We start from the raw sequence: 15,938 nt of genomic DNA on the forward strand, positions 1-15,938 counted from the left end.
TGTGTGTGTGTGTGTGTGTGTGTGTGTGTGTGTGTGTGTGTGTGTGTGTTACCAGGTTTCTGGAAGGTTCATTCAGTGTTTAGTATTTGTGATAGAAAGAAAGTTGCCAGGATATAGACTTGTCTGGTGTAACTGAGTTCCTGTAGACTTAGCTGGGAACTTCTAGGCAGGTAGTTTTCTCTCTGGGAATAGCTTTTAGCTCCAGAGAGTTCCTTTGGGCCCAGGTTAGTATTGGACTTGAATTTTGACTCCTGTACACCAGGTCTTCTCCTGGAATCATCTACAGATGAAGTTCCATTCCCTAAAAGGTGGCTTGCTTAGTGTTAGATACTGCTTTGTTTTATTTTTGTTTTTGTTTTTGTTTTTTTAATGATATATTTGTATTTGTATACGATGGGTTGGATCTGAGCTGGGGTGTTGTTTTATGATTGGGAGGGTTTATTTGGTGACAACTAATGTACAGATTGGTGTATTCCATCTCTTGTACAGGTTGTTAGACAGACAAGATCACTTTGCTGTAAGAGAGTTTTATATCTCAATCCCTTATTCATGAATAGTCACCAAAAAATTAAAATTAAAAGTCTTATACCATGCGTATCCTAGTAAAAGTATAAGTACATACATATTCACTTCTGCCTCCTGTGGCCTTGACCTCTGTGGGTAATAGCGATGCTCTGTGGGTGGTACCCATCATCCCCCAGATGCCTTTCTAAGTATCCATATATTTGAAAGCAACCACCCTGTCCTGGGGTCAACTTGGTGGGGTGGAAGCTGTTGACTCTGCCCATCAATGGGCCCAGGACCCCCTACATCCTTTGTTGCTTAGGATGTGAATGTTGACAAGTCATTTAGCCCAGGGTAGCCTTAGTGGTCTTACTGGTGACCTGGAAAATATGTCCCAACTGCCTCACAGGACAGCTGCGAGGTCTAAGTGCTAGGTGCATGACCACACCCCGGGTTGATTTCTGCTTTCCCAGTGGTACTTTGCCTGTTTGGTTTGCTTTGCTTTTTGTTTTGGGAAGTTTAGTTTTGTTTTCTCCTCAGGCATTTATTCTGCTGCTTCTGTTGTTACTGTCTTCTTGCAGCTCTCTCTCACCGTTCTCTGGTCCTTGCTGTGTTTGCTGTGGCCTTCTTGCTTCCCTGCCTATGATCCAGCTAGAGCCTATGTGTGGCTTTCGTTGACTTGTGCTGATCAATATCTATGCTGATCAATATCTATGCTGATCAATATCTATTCTCTATTTCCGTTACCTCACTTGATTTTTTGTTTGTTTGTTTGTTTGTTGTTTGTTTTTTTTAACCTGGGCAGAGTTGGAAGTTTAACTGTCATCCTTAGGGGTGAAGAGTCTTCCTACTGCCTCCTGCTTATAAGTACAGACTGTGCATGTCTGACGTGGCCTGAGGAAAAGAGACCATGAAAGATTTCATAGCTGTTGACAGCAAAAAGAAAGAAAAGCAAAATCCATCTGTAGTATTTTATTTTCCAATGTTTTCTGGAAGAAGAATCAGGAAAGCACATTTTAATGTTCATTTCAGTGTTCATCTAACGAGATGGCTGTGCAGAACCAGGTTCCCCTTTCGTTTACAGTTCTGTGGGCCTCCCTGGGTTCAGAACCAAACCACACAACTCTTCCTCACCCGACCTGTTCTCCTCGGCACAGCCCGGCCTGTACTGCTTGGTACTCGGAGTGCAATGCTCTCGTGTCCTCTGCCTTCACACCCCTTGCTCAGCTTCATGTGGCCTCTGTTGTTCTTCATCCCGAAAGAATGCCAGTTGACTGGAATCAGAATGAGTTGTGTCTGCATCTGGGTTCTCTTCAGTCTGTGCAATGGATTTGAGTGTCATTCTGGTTGTTCTGCTTACCCACATTGGGTTCAGTTTTGTTGAAGGACATTGGGTTGTTTGTTTAAGGTGTGTGTGTGTGTGTGTGTGTGTGTGTGTGTGTGTGTGTGTGTATGTATGTACACCTATGCGAGAAGTGTGTTCTAGATTTTCTGCAGTTGGAGTTCTGTGTTTGTAAGCTGTGGGTCTTAGGAGCTAACCTGTATCCTCCATGAGAGCTAACCTGTATCCTCCGTGAGAGCTATAAATGATCCTAACTGCTGAGCCATCTCTCCAGGCCCTGACAGTCTGAGTAGAGCTGCTGTGGCCATCTGGATCCAGGCTTTTGTGTGATGTGGTTTTTGTTGCACTTGAGTGAACAGCCAGGAATACAATCCTGGGTTGTTTGGTTAATGAATGGCTTATAAGGGTCGTATAAAATCACGTGACCTCCATGTTCTCGCACCTTTCTAAAACGCGGTGTAGTCCTGCTGGTTAGACGTGAGCATTCCTGTTCTTCCTCATGATCATCAGAACTCCAAGTTGCCAGGCGTGTTTTTATTGTCATTACTGCTTGTTTCCATGTTTCAGTTATTTTAGTAGGTATGAAGTTGCAGCTTTCATCCCATTGGCTTGATATTGAGTATTGTTGAGTATCTTTGCATACTCTTGGCCTATATTAAGGGCACCACTGCTGTAGAGGAAAGCCAGCTCTCATAGTAGGCTAATGGAATACCTAATGAGCAGGGGGTATACTGTACCCCCTATCTATTGCCCAAAGCCCATTTCTTATATTCAGGAAAGAGTGCTAGTTCATAGAAAGGGGATTATATAAGGCAACTTAAACTAAATGAAAATTTAATGTTTCGATTGAGCTCCCATTGAAGTTGTGAATTCATAGTCTTTTTTTGTTGTTTTTCGTTTTTGTTTTTCGAGACAGGGTTTCTCTGTGTAACCCTGGCTGTTCTGGAACTCACTTTGTAGACCAGGCTGGCCTTGAACTCAGAAATCCGCTTGCTTCTGCCTCCCAAGTGCTGGGATTAAAGGTGTGTGCCACCACCGCTCGGCGTGAATTCTTAGTCTTAAGAGTCAATAATGCAGTTGACTGTATGTACAGTGGCATCTCTGTGCATGCGTGGCCTGTGCCTGCTGCGTGCTCACCTCCCAGTGTCTGCACTTAATAAGAGCTTGGACCACCTAATGTCAATCCTGATTTTTTTTATATACATAATTTCTGTCGAACACAGGAAAGAGATTTTTTTAGATGGAAAACTTGTGTATTCATTATATAAAGCCGAGGAGGCTTAATAGAACTAATCATTACGTCATTCCTATCTCACATCATGGGTTCCAGGACCCGAGACCTTTGTAAGTGGAGCTGTTTGCTGAAAAATCTCTGTTCACCACATGGGACTGCCACACACTGGGCCGGGTCCATTGTTTCAGTGTTCTATCCCTTTGGAATGAAACTTTTTAATGAAGAGCAGTCCACATGCAGGAGCTTTGAAGAAAGCTCAGGTTCTACTGAATCAAATGACCGGCAGGAATTCTTAGACAATGTAACCGATGTATTCACCTGCTGGTGGGAATTGATTAGGCTATTTTCTAACACAGAATTCTTAGGGATCGATATCAGGTACATGAAGTCAGTGCCTCATTTGTCCTTAGAACTTGAATAAACACAGTCCCAGTGGCTGTCAAGACTATCTCTTAGCAGGGGACATCTCTTTAAAGAAGTCACCAGTTTCACTTTGTGTAGCTTCTGTGCGTTTAGAGGAATGCTCACATACTCTGCTAGGATGCCATTGCATTTGAGAGGGTGAGCTCGGCTATTAGGATTCTTTACTGGGTCCCTTTTCTCTGTGTGTAGCTCTCAGTTGGTTCCCCTGTGTATTTCTTCACACTCAGAGCAGGTAAAAAAAAAAAAAAATACTACCCCAGAATGGAAGGTATGACGTGAGTGGTAGACAGGCTTGACCTTTGACGTGGGATCTGCTCACACTGAGTACTGGTGAGGCAACCTCACTCAACCAATGAAATAAATTGTTCAGCCTTTTAGATGCTTTAAGGAAGGGGTCGCCAGTGTTCATATGTGGGTATAGCAGCAGGGCATGCAGAAGGTGCTCAATTATAACCCCCTTGAGTGCAGAGCGATGCTGGGGCAGCTATGTATATTTATGTTTCTCTTAAAATAAAAGGATTAAGCTCTATAGATCTGGAACATGCAAGGCGACCCTGATAGCCGGGAGTATGTGTGTCTGTTACAAAGTCACTCTGTGCCTGGGTGGTGGTAGGGGAGACGCGGGTTAGATCTTCCCACTAGAGCATCTGAGTGTCCACTCATTCTCACTTGCCTTCAGTGTGTTCAGATTCTGCATGTTGTAACTGGCTTCCCTTGTGTCTGCAAAAGAAGAGTTCCTATGATCTGATGTCTTGGTTCAAAGTGATGGGGACTGAAACCAGGGCCTCGCGCATGCTAGGCGTCCACTCTAACTGAGCTATGTCCCCAATAATGTATCTATACGTTATCCCACTGTCCTGTGGGACTCACCTCATATCTAGAGATGTTAATTTTACCACACGTATAGAATAATGCTTAAAAATCTATAGGTGCATATTGGAGAGAAGATCTTTGTCATCAGACAAGGTCCAGGACCGTTTTCTTTGAGGGACATGGGGGAAAATTTGTTTTCTGTTATTAGGGCTCTTAGGGGAATTGAAAAATCACAGTTATTTACTTGGTTCACATGTGAGCATACTCATGTGCATGTGTGCATACTCATGTGCATGTGCCATGTTGAAACTGTGTCCGCAGATGTCATGGCGCGTGTGGAGATCAGAGGATCCCTTTCAGGAAGTTGGTCCTCTCCTTCTTCTGTGTGGCTCTCAGGGATTGCCTTCAAGTCATCAGGCTTGGAGGCAAGCATCTTTCCCCCCACCGTACCATCTCGTTGGTCCTGGGAGAAGATCTCGGGGCACGCTGGACTTTAGAAAGGATCCCTAATATTATGGACAGCCAAAACTTGGAGAAAAGCACCGGAACAAAATGCACCCACCCCGGTTAGAGACTACCCTAGGAGCCAAAGTAGAATGCACGTGTGGAGCGTGTCGCAACAGATTTGGTCGTTGTATCTCACCAGCTCCTCTTGTCCTTATTAAAGCAAGGGAGGAGGCCTTGTCTGTCTTCACTCTGGAGCAGCGATAGAACCCTTAAGAGCAGTGGTTCTCAACCTGTGGGTCTCAACCCCTTTGGGAATCCTATACCCAGGTTATACCCCATTTGATCTCGTCCCCTTCCATGATCAGTTCTACCACCTTGATGTTTTGCCTCACCATGGGGGGTCAGAATCAACCAAGCCAAGGCCTATGGATTGAACTCCTTGAACCTGTGAGCTAAATTCGTCTTTCAGCATTCAATATTGGCATTATGATTTATGACAGTAGCAAACTTATAGTCATGAAGTGGCAGTGGAATAATTTTATGGTTGGAGGTTAGCACACATAAGGGACTGTGTTAAAGGGTCACAGCATTAGGAAGGGTAAGAACCCCTGCTCTAGAGGGTCTCGCCTCTTTTCAGATGCATGGCATCCTTTCTCCATGTATCATCAGGCGGCCTCGTTCTTCCTGAACTTCACCTCAAGCCTTTAGTAATGGCTGGCTGGCGAGCAGAAAGTAGGGGTTCTGTCCTGGACTCTGGATCTTCCATCTCCTGACAGACTTTTAAAAGTAGCAATCATGCCTTCTGTACTTGGGAAAGTGGGAACAGGGCTGCAGGGAGGTGACACCAGGTAAAAGTGAACAAGAACCTGTGAGCCAGTCTCCTTGGTCATCCTTAGCACTGGTGAGTCTGAAAGAGTGCATGTATTTTGAACTAGGAGCTTAATCTCCTGGATGTTCAGATTCTTGTCTATGAGATAAGGAAACTAAATGTGACCATGTTATGCAGAGTTTGTAGGGATTAAATGAGAAAAGGCATTTGCTGTAGAGCCTAAATAGTGGCCCTTGATGCCATTGTTATTAAACTTGCTAAAGTTTAAACTTAACATTTTCTTCCCACAGTCCAATTTCATTGTGAGTTGAGAGCTCTTGGAAAACTGGGATAGTGGTAATTCTTTGCCAGTGAACGTGTAGAGGAAAATATCATACTGTATACATCAAATATGTGTAGTCTGTGTCAGGTCTACCTCAGGAAAACCATGCAACATAAGGAGAATAAAGAGAAGACATGGTCAGATGAGCAAAGCACACAACCCGTGTTAAACAGGCACTGACTTGTTACATCTACAGACTGGTGTTGCCTCTGACCTGGAAGGTGACTAACCAATCCCATATAGGTAATGATCATGTGAAAATTACCCAGCCTTCCTGTAATTGCCTAGTGTGAAGAGACAGCAAGGCCTCTGGCTCCTTTTAAAAGTTGCAGCCAAATGAATATTCAACTTCTCTTCATCCGTGACCTCCTCCCTCCGTCCGTCCCTCGGAGCCTCATCGCTTTTTAAGCAGTTGATCACATAGCGGGCAATTGGCTGATCTCCTTTAATCATGTTCCTAGATATCCAGGTGGTAGTCTGGCATTTACTTTGAATTTTGCACATTTGTATTCTTCGGCTTAAGGTAAAACGGCACTGTAAAATAAGCTTTGTCTCCTGGGCCCCCAGCAGGCTGAAGGCTCACAAGTGTGAGTAAGCTGTGGGTGTGTGAATCCCCATTAAGTACTATAAGTTGGACTTTGTCTTTTCTCAACTGGACACACAGGAGGGGGCCCTGTCCTGCTTTAGACAGCCATGGGGTTGTGGAAGTTGTGCCCTGCTGTGAGTTAATTCTTTTTAATCTCGAGTCTTCACAGCGGAGAGTAGAGGTTAATCACAGTCAGCCTGGGTTTGTTATAAATCTTACTCTAGGATGAGTGCTGGGGTAGCCGCATGCAGCCATTTAGAGATGTTTTACAAAGAAAGTCGTAGGTGTTGCCCGGTTTTCCTGATAACTGTTCAGTTCATAGGGAAGTATACAGGACTGAGAAGCAGGAGAAATATTATAAATACACCGTAATGAACATTTTCGTATAGCACAGTTGTATAGATCTCTGTCTCTCACATATGAGATCAAGAAATGATAGGAAAGTGTAAGCTTACATCTTCCACATGTAGCCTTTTAAGAGTCTCCCCATTATCATGGTGCTCCTGTCTTCGAGGATTCTGGTCTGCTCTATGGCACTGCTCTATCCCATGAACCCAGGAAGGGGAAACAGATGTCCCCTCTGGGCTTCCAGGGCTGGCCCCGGAGCTCCTTCTCCTATGCCGTCTTCAGACAACCTCTTCCTATCTTGTCCTTACCTACACCTGCTTTCTGTCCCCAGGTTGAGTATGTGATCAAGTGTGACATGTCAGCTCTGCAGAAGATTCTATACCGCCACATGCAAGCCAAGGGAATCCTCCTCACGGACGGGTCTGAGAAGGATAAGAAGGTAGGTTTAGAAAGCAGGAGACTCAGGCACTGGAGTGTGTGTCTTGTCCACTTCTCAGTGCCCTGAGCTTTTCGATGCCTCCCTGTGAAAGGGAGCTTGCTCCTGCAAAACACTGTATCTTTGAGGTGGCTACACTACCTGCCAGCACCATCTTTACTCTGTTAACTACACTGGGGGCCTGTGCCCCGGGTACTGTTTCTGTTTAATCAAAACTTTAACACTGCTCATGATAGCTCTGTGGACCGAGGATGCAAGCTGCCCAGTGCTGTTGGATGCTTTGGGATGTTTTAAAGCCCAGTTTCTCTCCCTAGCATCTTTTATATATGATCTGCTAGAATCCTAAAGACAGATGTGACACAAAGCTATCAACTTGACATAATTTTGTAAGAATTACTTTTTTGTAGCTTACGTTCATCACAAGGATGATGTTATATCTGACTCAGAAAAGGCTAAATAGCAACCCTTGGTGTGAAGTTGCTAAAACGACCTAGGACCCTGTGTTCTTTTTATTAGCTATCTAGTCAGTCTGTCTCTCTGTCTCTCTCTTTCAATCGATCTCTCTTTCCTCCTTTCTTTCCTTCTTTTTTTCCTCCTCCTCTCCTCTCCTCTCCTCTCCTCTCCTCTCCCCTCCCCTCCCCTCCCCTCCCCTTCCCTCCCCTCTCCCCTCCCGTCTCCTTTCCTCCCCTTCCCTCACCTCTTCCCTCCCCTTCCCTCCCCTCTTCCCTCCCCCCTCCCCTCCCCTTGAAGCCTCGTTTTTAAAAGTTGGAAATGTTTGATCCACCAAACAATTAGTTCTTTATTTCACTTTTTGCTCAGGGGAAAGGAGGTGCCAAGACACTTATGAACACCATCATGCAGCTGAGAAAAATATGCAACCACCCATATATGTTTCAGCACATTGAGGTGAGTCTGTAGCTTGGGCTTCGCTCCTTAGTGTGCTAGTTAGGAAGGCAGAACCCCAAATATGTGTAAAGCAGGTGTGGAGATGTCCAGCTGGCATGGCCCTTGCTTCTCATGCAGAATTAACAGACCCGTGTCCTGGGTGTGGATCCACTCTGGCAATGACTGCCTGAGCATCTGGAATTTTATAACTAAGAGTTTAGAGGAGTAAGGAGATGGTGGGAGCATTGGCTCATTATGTGGATTTGGGTAAATGCTGTGAATTACCTTGTTACTGTGGGAGCTCTGAAATTGTAGATAATGGCAGATGCTGCCAGCTTCCTCAGAAGGGTGCTGGAAGAGACACTTAAATAATGTGTTTATAGAAATGGAAGAGAAAGATGTTCTTCAAATATTGTCCTCGTCGGAGATGCTGGCTGTAGCCTCTGACATAGATTGATATATATATTTTTTTTTCTTGCCTGGTTTCCCTCGTGGTGACGCAGATTGTCACTATGTTCTGATGCTAAGGTCTCTAGAGTCCTGCTTTTAGACCACAGGACATTTTTTTCTCCTCTGTTTGTTCCATGCGAACAAGATTCCTGCATTGACAAGGTCCACTCCGGTGGGGCAGTTGGCTTGAGCAGAGGTACAGGGATGCCTTCCCCATCTTCAGGACCACACGGGCCACTGCCTACTACAAAATAACAGGAGAAATAGCACAGGGGAAAACCAGTGCAGGGCTCTTCTCTATTTAAACAATCGACAGAACCTTCCAGAAAAACTAAAGCTGAATTACAGGACAAAACGAGTTGAACTATTCTTGGCATTGAGTACCTCACCCCACCACCCCAGTTTATTTTGGTAGTCATGCATGTCGGATCAGTTAATACTTTCGTGTCACCCCTTCCTATACTAGAGGCCCATCTCAGCAGGCTGAGTGAGTGATGCCTGGCACCGCCATGGCCCTCAAGTCCTTAGGAAAGAACATCTATAGATATAAGAGGGAAAATTCCCCAAGTAGGGAAGAAGGTTCTCACAGATGGTAGACTGTCCGTGGATATGAGAGAAAGCATTTTTGGAGATACGGAGAGCATCTGTGACCAGAGCGGGATCATCTGTAGACATAAGAAGGGCATCCAAGGACATAAGGAGCCATCCATAGACACGGGACATCTATGGACAAAGGGAGAACCTCCAAATACATTAGGAGAGCATCTTTGGTCATTGGGGTAGCATCTTTGTACATAGAAGATTATCTATCGATACAGGGAAAGCATCTGTGGATAGAGATCAGTATTCACGGGTGTAAGGTGCACTCCCATAATCCTAGGAATAGCATCCTTAGATATAGGGGTAGCATTCAGGCATAGGGAGGACATGCATAAGGAAAGTATTGACCTAAGGGAGGATATGGTAGAAGGGAGAACAACCATATATTCAGAGAGAATATCCATAGACGGAGAGATACCTGATTGCTACATGAGTATGTGTGTGTAGACTGTGCTGGCCAGTTTTATGTCAGTCTGCCACAAACTGTCGTCATCTGAGAGGAAGCACACCCAACTGAGAACATGACTCTTGAATATCTGGTTATAGGCAAGCCTGTAGAGCTTAATTAACGATGGATGGGAGCAGGCCCGGCCTATATGTATATTGGGGCATTCCTGGGATGGTCCTGGATACTGTAAGAAAAGAGCTTGATAAAGCCCTGGGGAGCCAGCCAGTGGGCAGCACCGTCCACAGTCTCTGCCTCAGTTCCTGCCTCCAGTTTCTCTTCCTGTTTGAGTTCTTGTATTGGGTTCTCTCAGTGGACTGTGGTTCAGGACATGTAAGCCAACTCTCTCTGTTCCCCAAGTTGGAATCAGCCATGGTGTTTCATCACAGCAGTAGTAACCCTAACTCTGGGATGGATGAAGGGGCACGTGTCAGTCAGTGACAGTGAGGAGAGAGGGCATCTGGGGATGCCGATGAGAGTATTTGTGGACATAAGGGACAACAGTATCTCTAGACATGACAGCATCCATGTGCAATAGGTGGGTGTCTGAGCACAGGAGCCCATGTCCACTGAGCATTGCATAGCACAGTTGAGAGAGAACCCTAGGATAAGGAGGGGATGCATTTATAGATCTAAGCAAAATGTTAACTGTAAGAGTACTTTAAAAAGTCTTCCCTATAAGCTATTTAGATGTACAGATGTAGGAGAATCCAGTGCGCAGTAGTGAGATCCTGTCACAGGCTGCTTTGTCACTGTGACTGGGTAGGGCAAGACTTGACATCCTCTAAGCTATCTCCTTCCTTTGTACTGAGAGAGAAATAGATTAGAGGCCTAGCAGGTGGATCAGCCTTCACATTTTTTTTTTAAATTAAACTACTGTAGGTGAGTGTTTTCCCTGTATGCCTGTCTGTGCGTCCCATTGGATGTGCTGGACCTGGAGAGAGAGATGCTTAGAAGGTGCTCTATGGGTTCCAGGAATAAAACCTGGGTTCTCTGGAAGAGCAGCCAGTGCTCTTAACAGAAGGCCTTCTCTCTGGCCCCCTGGATCAACACTAAAATTAGAACGGAAGATGTAGCTCATATAAGAAATCACTTTACTTAGCTGGTAGGTGCCGTTTGGTATTGCTGGGACAGGGAGGAAGGTAGCATAAGAGGTCCCAATGCTGAGATGCTTGCATTATGGCACATTGACTGGTCACCTATTCCTGGAAACCACTTTGAGATATTACTCTTATCCATAGCAGACTGTGGGGACTTAGCAATGGTAAAATTGCATCTCAGTCGTCCTTCTGGTTGGAGCTGTCTGGGGAGGAAGGGAGCTCTCCCCTCCCAGCCGGCCCTCTTCCCCCTCCCACGCCAGTATCTGGAACTCCAGGAAGAGGAGTCCGGTGGCGGGTTTCTGGGAAGATGCTGGTTTGCACGATGCCTGTAGACAGGCTGTACTGGTGCTTGTTCATGTCACAGTTCTGAGGAAGCACCTAGAAACCAGAGCCTGCAGTGGCCACTGAGTCTTTGGCTGTCAGGGGTCCAAGATGCTGTGTATGTTTGCCTGTGTTCTGCTTTATTTTGTCTTCCATACAGCCCTGTATTGATACCAAATAAGTCCACGACCCCAGTTTTGAGACTGGGCTTCTCCCTGGGGACCTTCAAACCTGAAAAATAAGAGCTCTGTTTTATTTTGAGCAGGGGCCTCTCTATGTAGCCTACATTCATTGGTCTAAAACACCTAGTCTTATGTGATTTATCTTTCGTATGTATGTATGTATGTATGTATGTATGTATGTATGTATGTATGTATGTGACTCAGCCTTCCAAATATCTGGTAATAGAGGAATGTATCACCGCGCCCCAAAGATGGTCTTCCCAATCTTACTAGTGTATAGATATGTCCCATAACTTCCCTTCCCTGCTTGGAGACAGGAATGGGAACTGAAAAGTCTAGTAAGGGTGCCACCTGTGAGAATATCCCTGCAGTGCTAGCAAGCTGAGCAGTTTCTGTGATTGTTTTTGGCTGAGTCATTTTTATCATAGGCCAGTGCTCTGAGGGGCTGGAGCCTGCCTTGAAGTGTGAAGAGGGTAGTGGGCTCTTTTGTCCCTGGAGGAAAAGCTGCAGTGGTGGCTGAAGGGGAGGTGTGATTTTCCCTGTGCCCCTCGAGTACACTCCTCTGCTATGAGGAGAGCAGAGAGAACGCAGGCAAACAGCCAAGTATGTCTTCGTCTTTGTCACTAAAGGGGGAGTTAAGTCATTAAGTTCTGTGTTCTAACTGCAGAAGCCGGACCTTGACCGCTCTAGTACATTGAGTGCTTTATTTGTAAAGAGAAAAGGGGGTCAGTGAAAGCTCTGCAATTGCTAGTTCTTCTATTGATTACTATTGCTGTGTTACATTTATGCTTACCTGACAGTTGTGAACCGCTTATATTACACCCTGACTTTAGCCTGGACTGTGATTTTGTGGGTGGGTCCCCAGAAACCATTCCAGGGTCAGCTCCTGGCCAGTGCATGCTCAGGCACTGTTGGGATAGAGAGCTAACTGGCCATCAGGGTGTCCAAAGCAAATGGCGTCTTTCCAGTGGGATAGGTGACCTCAGAAACACGAGTTTCTGATTTGCTCTGCAATGAGCGCTCACCTCTTCAGGGACCATTTGATTCACTTTGACAATGCCCTAGAAATACTATAGAAACCATGAAGTTAATGATTACATATTAAAAATCGCTTTCTTCTCTCTTTTTAAGGAGTCCTTTGCTGAACACCTGGGCTATTCGAATGGGGTCATCAATGGGTAAATCCCTCCCTTTTTTTTTTTTTCTCTTTCCAAGATGCATTTTTACTGGACTTTCCTAACGCTTTTCTGTAGCATTTCCTAACCTGTAAGCACACACCGCCGCCACCAGCCTTCTTGCTCCCCTGCAGAGGGACAGAAGTTGCTAAAGGAAAAAACAGCCTTCCCTTGTACTTTAAGCGGCACACATTTCAGCGTGCCCTGAGCAAACGTCTATTCAAAAGGCCATAGATCTCATTTAAGAGACTTACCAGCGGTTTCCTATTCTAAAAACGTTCCCGAGCTGAGCAGGGTGACTGCTAACTTAAAGTGTAGCTTGGGCTTGAAGAGGGTTTCTCTTACTCATTCCCTATGGATGCTTAGCATTCTGATGAAGAAAATGTCTCAACTGCCGTAAGTAAGTAAATGTAAAGTCAGTTTTACAGCCAGTTTTTATTATAGGATCTAAAAAAAAGCCTTCTTAGGAAGGCTTTGTTGTTGTTGTTGATGATGATGATGATGTTAGCATGGACGTAGGACAGAGCCACACCTTGCTACAGAGAGACAGTGAAGCTTAATCTATACAGAATGTGCTTGTGTCTCACCACAGGAGAAATGAAACATTAGGATAGATGTGTCCTTGTTGGATCCCAGAGGCAGGCAGGGTCCACAGGAACAGAATTAGGGCCAATTGCCTCTTTTCAGTCCTTTCTTCATTTGTCCCCTGGTCCTTGAGGCCACTCCTACTTCCTCCAGCATGGTGAGGGGTACAGGGTGAGCTATGGAAGGTCAGGTCTCAGAGTTAGGGATGGACCACAGGAAGAAGACAAAGGTGAAAATGGGTCTGTGAGGAACAGAATGCACCAGGACACGCGCACTCTGCTCCCCAGTGATGCTCACAGCTGTTGGCCGCGAGCATATGGGTGGTTGTTTCAGTTTCAGCCCTAAAAGTAAATTTCAGTATTACACCACAGTCCTGTTGGTTTGGAGACAAAAGGCTTACCCTGGAGGAAGGCACTACTCCATCCTTCCTCCCTACCATGCTTTGCCTTATGCTTCCGCCTTAAGCCAGGACTCTCTCTCTGACTGCTCACAGGGTGACCATGACAACCCTGTAGAACAGGTTACTCAAGGTCGCACTGCTGTTTACAGCACATCAGTAGCTATCCATTGCAGTGAAAACCAGAACAGTCCATAGGGGACTCCAGAGTACCCAAGTACCCCACTCCCTTCCCAGCTCTCCAGTCTGCCCTCAGGGTCCCCTCTGGCCTCACTTTTGCTTACCTTGCACTCCCCATTTCTTGTTCTTAGTTTGTGAGGTGTGCTGGGCTGCACTCTGGGGGGGGGGGGGGCTGTGCAGAGGTTTTTTTTTTTGTTTTTTGTTTTTTCCCTCTCCTCGCCATCTCCTTACCATGTATAAGCCCTTGTTTTTTTGACTGAGCTGTCTGTCCCCTCATCATTTCAGGCTTTAACTAACATGTTCTCTCTCCAGGGAAGTTGCTAAACACACACACACACACACACACACACACACACACACACACACACACACACGTCAATGATTGGCAGGCTTTACCAGTAAAGAGCCAGACAGATAGGGAGTATTTTCAGCTTTGTGGCCCACAAAGTCTGCTGTACCTAGAGGACACAGCTAGTATGGTAGGGTGGAATCAGACATGCATGGGCATGGCTATGCTTCATTCCCGAAAGGACCTGAGGTGTTGACACATTTCGAGTTCTTGCTGTCTCCTGCTGCTTTTCTTTATAGTCCCAACCATGATGTATATTTATATACTTTATCACTGTATGCCTGCCCGTATTGTGTTGGTACCTGGTAGGTCTCAATAATTATTTGAGTGAATCATGAGTGTCCTAAGTTAACTTGATGGCACACTGTGAAGAATTGTAGGGATATGGAAGGGTCCCCTTTTCCTTTGGGCATCCGCCATATATATAGCAAGCATATTGTACCCTTCACGGGTTTTGTAAGGATGGCTTTTTTCCCCCCTCATTAAATGTTCACATGGTTTGGGAGCTGATATCCATTCCTTCCTTCATCCTTCCAGCCACAGTTCTTTATTGAATGTTCGCTATGTGTAGGGCTCTATCTGAAAAGCTATAAGCACTTCTGGATTTTTCAAGAAGACAGCAGTAATACTGCCTTCTTGTTTTGCATTTCCGGGTTCAGGGCTGAGCTGTATCGGGCCTCAGGAAAGTTTGAGCTGCTTGATCGCATTCTGCCCAAACTGAGAGCAACTAACCACCGCGTGCTGCTTTTCTGCCAGATGACGTCACTCATGACCATTATGGAGGATTACTTTGCTTTTCGGAACTTCCTGTACCTGCGCCTTGACGGTAAGTGCTAGAGACAGCGAACTCAAGCTACACTCCCCGAAGATGAAGGGACCAAGGTCCCTGAGCTCAGTCTCAGCTAGAAAGGAGGAGTGATGTTGAGAAGTGGGCCTGCAGGCCGGGCGTGGGTCTGCTGGGTGGCAAGTTAATGTCCTCTGTGCCCCTCAGACCGTTGACATGATTTGCACTGTTTTTTTGTTCACATACATATCAACACAGAGTCAGAGTCCCCATGGGTACCGCAGTGGTACAGAGCAGACCTGCTTTGACCCTGGGTTTTCAGTCTCAGCTGTGTGTATCATGGGCTGTGCTGGCAAGCCCTTGACTTTCTCAGAGAAGGCATACCCTGAGAGATGCACCCCATGTCTCCTTGACCCAGTAACAATGTAATGGCTCATTTATGAGTTTGCCGTTGAAGCCTGTGTCTCTAAGATATAGGTACAGGCCACATGAGACTTCACTGCTTCCTGGATTCTGCCAACGGCCTTAGTCATTTCCTCCCATTGCTGTGATAAAACGCCCTGGCCAGAAGAACCCTGGAGAGGAAAGGGTTTACTTCATCTTCTGACTCCCAGGATCCTACACAGGAAAACACTTCCCATTGGCTTGCTCACTGTGCCCTCAGTGTTCACTGGGCCCTCTCACTTCACTCACCAATCAGGAAAATGTCTCCCCAGCGCCCAGAGACCAGTCTGGTAGGGAGTTTCGCAACTGAGGTTCCCTCTTCCCAAATGCCTCTAGCTGCGTCAAGCTGACAGAAACTAGCAGCACCAAAACTATTTAAAGAAGTTGGCTAAAATTTAAGAATGAACTTTGACTGGGCCTGGCAGTGCGCACCTTTCAAACCAGTACCCAGGAGACAGATGGGTAGATCTCTGTGAGTTCAAGGCCTGCCTGTTCCAGACCAGTCAGGCCCACATAGTGAGACCCTGTCTCCAAAAGACGAAGAGAGACAAAAAAATGAAGTTTGATATCACATTAATAAGCAAATATGAGCAGAAGGAAATACACATTTAGGGATAGTCCCTAAATCACATGGATAAATGGATACTGATCATAGTATTTCAGAGATTAAAGAAATGGCAGTTTTAGCCGGGTATGGTGGTGCACACCTTTAATCCCAGCACTCAGGAGGCAGAGGCAGGCAGATTTCTAAGTTCGA

At 45.7% G+C, this 15,938-nt stretch overlaps 1 protein-coding gene across 4 annotated transcripts in view; it reads left to right on the forward strand.

The window, feature by feature from the left end:
• The window catches only part of Smarca2 (SWI/SNF related, matrix associated, actin dependent regulator of chromatin, subfamily a, member 2), a 173,087-nt gene that overhangs the window by 79,073 nt on the left and 78,076 nt on the right, over positions 1–15,938 (forward strand). For all 4 annotated transcript variants that reach the window (XM_029543998.1, XM_021218452.2, XM_029544001.1 and 1 more), the window contains exons 20-23: positions 7,180–7,287; positions 8,104–8,190; positions 12,399–12,445; positions 14,613–14,779. In XM_029543998.1, coding sequence (XP_029399858.1) covers positions 7,180–7,287; positions 8,104–8,190; positions 12,399–12,445; positions 14,613–14,779 — 409 coding nt within the window. The remainder of the gene's footprint in view (positions 1–7,179; positions 7,288–8,103; positions 8,191–12,398; positions 12,446–14,612; positions 14,780–15,938) is intronic.

Source organism: Mus pahari, chromosome 1, assembly GCF_900095145.1.
Source record: "Mus pahari chromosome 1, PAHARI_EIJ_v1.1, whole genome shotgun sequence".
Lineage (NCBI taxonomy): Eukaryota > Metazoa > Chordata > Mammalia > Rodentia > Muridae > Mus > Mus pahari.